This window comes from Mesoplodon mirus (assembly GCF_964341445.2).
Source record: "Mesoplodon mirus genome assembly, chromosome: 12".
Lineage (NCBI taxonomy): Eukaryota > Metazoa > Chordata > Mammalia > Artiodactyla > Ziphiidae > Mesoplodon > Mesoplodon mirus.
The window spans coordinates 36,130,683-36,136,288 of record NC_138988.1 but is presented as its reverse complement, the minus strand read 5'-3'; the positions used below and the strand labels follow the sequence as shown (position 1 = coordinate 36,136,288).

The 5,606-nt window shown below is 55.2% G+C and overlaps 1 protein-coding gene across 1 annotated transcript in view; it reads right to left on the bottom strand.

The window, feature by feature from the left end:
- Positions 1–81: 81 nt before the first annotated feature.
- The window catches only part of ITIH4 (inter-alpha-trypsin inhibitor heavy chain 4), a 14,966-nt gene continuing 9,441 nt past the window's right edge, over positions 82–5,606 (bottom strand). The window contains exons 14-21 of the mRNA XM_082637696.1: positions 5,238–5,391; positions 4,664–4,723; positions 4,441–4,467; positions 4,238–4,354; positions 2,951–3,125; positions 946–1,100; positions 726–822; positions 82–298 (exon numbers count right to left, since the gene is read on the bottom strand). Of these exons, the coding sequence (XP_082493822.1) occupies positions 229–298; positions 726–822; positions 946–1,100; positions 2,951–3,125; positions 4,238–4,354; positions 4,441–4,467; positions 4,664–4,723; positions 5,238–5,391 (855 nt within the window). The 3' untranslated portion in view covers positions 82–228. The remainder of the gene's footprint in view (positions 299–725; positions 823–945; positions 1,101–2,950; positions 3,126–4,237; positions 4,355–4,440; positions 4,468–4,663; positions 4,724–5,237; positions 5,392–5,606) is intronic.

The window sequence follows — 5,606 nt, the reverse complement described above, 5'->3', positions numbered from 1 at the left end:
TACACAATGCTACGTGTCCAGGACGTGATCCTGAGGCGCTGGGATTTGGCCAGATGGGACCAGAGATGCCCACTCCCTGGGTTCACACCACCTCTTTTTATTTTAATGAGCGCAAATATCTCTCCCCATGATGTTACAGGACCCACAGGTGGCCCTGTGGTCGCAGGGTGGCAGCCATCTGCACCCAGCAGGCAGCACGGGTGGTGGGCATAACTCCTTGCATCAGAACTACAGCTCCACAGACCAGCAGGAAATCTCTGTTCCCGGGGGCCCCTCTTGGTAATCCAGCTTGAGCTCTCTGGGATGGACAGACAGACGGGCGGTCAGCATGTCTCAGGTTGGGTGGGAAGAGAGGGAGACAGCTAGGGATAGGAATGTGGAAGGTGGAGGGTCTTGGGGTCCCTTAGAGTTCCCTCCAGCACAGGCTGACAAGGCCTGGCCACCCAAGGGCACCCAGCTGTGTGTGGTCTCCAGGGGCCAGGGCTCTGGGAATTCAGGGGGAGTTTCCTACTGCTCCCAACTCACTCTAGTGATCTCTGGGCTGGTATGTTTTCTGTGGGTCTGAGTTGACCACCGTTTGTGGGGCCACTGAAAGCTGGGTCAGACTTGTCTAACCTGACACCTGACTGTCTAGTTCCCAGGCAGGGACAGAGGAATGGGGGTCTCAGAGCCCGGCTCCCGGCCCCACCCCTGGCCGGGCTCAGTGGCCTGTTGTGCTGAGTCACCTGGTGGCAGAGTGGTCATGGCCCTGGACCTTCAGTGTTCGCTTGCTGTCATCTGCTGCAGCCAGGGGCTCCCAGAGCACGTCCTGGTAAAACTGGCCTGAGACACAAAGGGCGGGTCAGCGAGGAATAAAGACGGAGGGAGGCTGGGGGACGTGCAGAGGTGATGGCACTGCCTGTTCACAGGCAGAGGCGGCTTCTGATGACGTCCCGAGCCACGTACCAAGGGTCCCACTGACGTGGCTGGAGAAGCGGTCAGTGTCCCGCAGAAGGAGCCGGAGCCCCTTCCCAGGGCCGTCCCAGGACAGCAGGCCGATGGTCACTCTGTCAGGGTTGCTGAGCAGCAGAAGCCCCGCCTTGTCCATGGTCATCTTGAGACTGTGGGGAAACCCGGGTTCTGAGCAGGAAGGGAAGCAAGGAGGTGCCCGCAGGGGGCCTGGGCAGCAGCGTGGCAGTGGGCAGGGGCTACCCTCCTGTCCTCAGGATCTCCTAGTGTGGCCTTTGGTGGGAGGTCCCTTCAATCTTCTTGGCTTCAGTTTCCTCAGTCAACCGGGACCAATGTTAACTTACTGATACCTGGTTATCCCAGCATTTTATATATGTGTGTGTGTATATATATATATATATATATAAATATATATATATATATATATATATATTTTTTTTTTTTTTTTTTTTTTTTTTTTTTTTTTTTGCCGTGCCGCATGGCATGCGGGATCTTAGTTCCCTGACCAGGGATCAAACCCATGCCCCCTGCAGTGGCAGCGTGGAGTCTTAACCATTGGACCGCCAGGCAAGTCCCCTATCCCAGGATTATTTATAACATGAGATAATGGTTCCTCTCCCTCTGGTTTTCTTAGATTTGGTTTCTCATGCATTATATGACTTAGGGGTTCAAGGATACATTTCCTCTGTCCCTTCTGTTTTTATGGCTAGTGCCACTTTCTTTTTTATTTATTTATTTTTATTATTTTTATTTATTTAATTTATTTTTTTATAGTGCCACTTTCTTCTGATGATCAGTGTTTAATCATGTGTTTTAAGGTCTAGAAGGGCAAGTCCTTCTCGAATGCCTTCCTTTTTTACTTAAAATAATCTTTGAAATGATTACCACTTTTGTTTTCTTAGGAATGTTAGATTCCTTTAAGCATGTTGAATAAGACCCTGCTGTGACTCTGAGGTTATTTTCAATGGAAACGCCCTAAATTTACACCGTCTTGTTGACAGAGTTCAGTGTAAAAGCCGTGGTCTATTTTTCTTTATGTGCACCTTCTGTAGCTCATGAAAGTATGTGGACATTCGATCACCACGATTGATAGGAATCCTTTATTCCATCTTCTAGTATGTATGTCCAAGGCACAGAAATGCTATTGATCTTTGTGTGTCTACCAGATAGCAGGAAACTAAGACCTTTTATGAAATTGGGAGCTTTTCAGGTGAGCCCCTCAGATTTGCCAGGTATGCACTCATGTATCAAGTGGGAACCAGTCTCTTCAGAGGGGCTGGGTGAGAGGGAGCGGACAAGGCTCTCCATACTCAGCACAGGCTGGGGGCTCAGAGAACGCGGCTCGAAGAGGGCCAGGGTCCTTGGCCTCCCTCCCAGGCCCCTCGTGACTCCCAGAGCAGGAGAGCTACCTCTGCAAGGCTCCACACAGGGGAAGCCCCACAAGAAGAGGTCGCCATCCTTCTCCACTACCCACCAGCTGCCCGGTGTTGATGTCAGAGGGACCTGTCTCTCCTCAATAGAGCTTCAAAGTTAAGGATGACAATTGTAACCTCCCCTGATGGACAGCGCTCTCCAACCTCTCGTTGTCAGGGTTACCTCACCACGTAGAGAGTACACCTTCCCGCATCCCGACCACATTCTCTCACTGGACCATCCCCTCAGCCCTCCGACTCAGGGCCGGATGATTATCCCTAGTTAGAAGTGAGAGGGGCTAAGCAGCCTGCCTAGGGTCACTCAGCAGAGCAGCTCCAAACCACACCGTCCCCTGCACAGGACAGTGACCTGGGTTAGGTGTGAGGGTAGCCAGGTCCCCTGGACAACCCCTTGGCACCCTCCAGAGCAGGAGGGGTATGTACAGAGCTCTGTGCATCTCTGCCCCTCCTGTGGGTGCGGCCCACTGCAGAGGACTCATGCCCAGCCACTCCCTCCCCAGGCCTGCAGCGTCCCATCACCAGCTAACATGGGGTGAGGGGTCATCGCCGGTCCCCAGACTGTGGCTTACCCTGGCATCACAGAGTACAGAGTTTTCTTCCACTTGTATGCAGAGCTTCTTCGGTTCCGAGTCACTACCACGTGCTCAGGGGATGCACGAACCTGCAGCTCGGGTTTCTTGAAGGTCACCTCAATCCACGAGAAGTGGGCCTTCTCTGTCTCATAGTGGCCAGTCACCTCAATCCCTGAGAGGGCCGGGAGCAGAGAGGTCGAAGCTGTAGTCCCAGCTGGGCACTGGCCTGAACAGGTGGTCCCTCCAGCTACAACCCCCAGAGCCGCTCTTCACCCACTCACATCCGGTCCCCTTCCCCAGCCTCCCCTCACACCACGGGCCTGCTTCCCACAGTCTTTCCACTCATCCCTTGGTTCCCTATGACTTCGGAGGGGCCCCCAAGTCTTGGGTGACAGCCATCTTCAGACGAGCCCTCTGAGGAGGGAGGTCTCGTGTGAAGTCAGTAAACGCGCGTGAAGCCCCTGCAGTGTGCCTGACCCTGAGCTGGGCACCATGGCCAAGAGTGGGAGGGAAAATCAGTGCTCCCTAGCCTCAGGGAGCAAACAGACTCTGGGCCTGGCGTGATGAAGTGGGAGACAGTGTGTGAGGGTCTGGGGGAAACGAGGGGGCCGTAGATGTTTGTTGACTGTGAGTGGCTCTGCAGGTGTGCATTTGAGCATCCCGAGTGCTGTGTGTCCCCACGTCTGACCTGACAGCTCAGCCCCACCCTTCTGGGGACTCAGGGGCAGGTCTGGCCAGCGCACCTACCTCCTCCCCCCATTTGTTTCCTCCATACCCCCTACAGCCCCACCAGCCTCCTTCAGGGCTCTGTGCTTCTGCCTACCCCTTCCTCTACCTTGTGGACCCCCCATTTCTCTGCCAAGGCCCAGTCACCCCCATATGACCCTGTGTAGCCTCCCCTGACCCTAGGGCAGCTCTCATCTCCTCCTCTGGGCTCGTCTCCACGGCGCTCTGGGCACGGACGACAGGCCCTTGTGCTGCTCTGTGCCCAGGTCTGTCTCCCCACCCCTGAAGTATGGCAGTGCCTGGGGGCAAGCCCACATCTGGTCACCCTGGGGTGCAGGCCACTCAGGCCTGCATATGTGGTGCCCAGTGAAAGGTCTGTGGGGAAGACGTATGAGCACAAGTGTCGGTGCTCAGGGGCGTGGCCACGTTACCACCTGGGACGAGGACTGCCCGTGAGTCTCTGCGGGCACGTTTCCCACCCTTTTTTCCGGGGTGGGAAGTTGGGGGTGCATGGTGCCCGGGTCTCTCTGGGTATATGACTGGGTGTGCACCTCTCACCTTGGCCAGGGTCTGAGAGCAGGTTTGTCGGTCCCTGAGAGCGCTTGAGGTCCACACAGAGCCGGTCCACGCTCTGCCCAAGCAGTGGCAGGATGACGGAAGGAGCCTGGATGGGGGCTGGGACAGCAGGTGTGGTTCTGGGGGCAGGTAGAGCAGGCTGGGGGTGAGGATGGTGAGGGGGGCTGAGGGGAGCTGGCACTTACTGGGGCGTGGGGATGCCGTGGTTGTTTCTGAAAGAAGAAGAAGTCTGGGTTTAGGCAGCCCCTTCCTGGGGAGGGGTGGGTTGAGGAATGGAGTAGCAGTTGGATGTGGCAGGGCTCCCTCTCCGTCGAGAAACCCACGCGACAGGTTCGTAGAGCTCCCCGGGCTCTCCCCTCTCAGGGTCTCCCAGCTATAGGGCCAGAATCTATTGCTGCCTGGAGGTACCTTTGATTCTTAAGTCCATGTCATGAGACACTTCGTCAAGAAATGTGGTAGCTGATGGCCCTGACGCAGGCATTAGTGCAGGAACAGCCAGGAACAGAAAGGGAGAAGGCAGTCAGGATTCAAAGCAATCGGCAAGCCCTCCAGCCATCACTGCCACCTGCCACACCAAGCTCCAATCCCACAACCCCTGCCAATCTGGACAAGCCTTTGCAAAGAGATTTTTCAACCAGAAGAGCATGCTATTAGGGAAACCGCTGAGGAGACAGGGTCCAGCCTGGCCCTGCGGCTGTGTCTGAGTCCAGATTTGGAGATCAGAAACAGCTCAAGGGACTACTCCTGGCTTTGGGAATGGAGGAAACCTTCCCTTTCTAGAACGTTCCATCCTGAGCCAGCCTCCAGAGTGTAAATGAATCCAGTTCAGTAAAAATAAAGGACACGTTATTTAATGTCATACCTTGCAGCAACTCTCCCTGGTCTGTGCCTAGCCCTGTGCTTGGTGCTTTATCTCATCCAACTCTATGGGCAGGTTCATCTTGAGGAAACTAGGCCCTCAGAGGGTCAGAAAGCGGCTTACGTGACATCACGTCTGGTAGCATCGGTCCCCAGGGTGTACGGTGGGGTGGATAAGGAAGATGAGAAGGATGACGAGGTCCAGGTGGTCCTAATCTCGTTGGGAAGTTGTACAGCTTATTGAAAGCTCCAGCTTTGGAAAAGTTGACACATGAAGTCTTTTCTCAAGCAGTGCCATGGGTCCCCACAGCCAGGGCTCTGGGACCCACCCCAGAAGAGGGACGTGGAGAAGGCAAATGGCTCCCCTCCCCACACCCACCATTCCGGGAGAAATTCAAAGCTGGAACAATGGCCCCTTCTGGAACTCCTCCCTGCTGGGATATCGGCCCCCCTTGCCCCACTCCGGCAGGGCCCCTCAAACTACCTTGTCCTC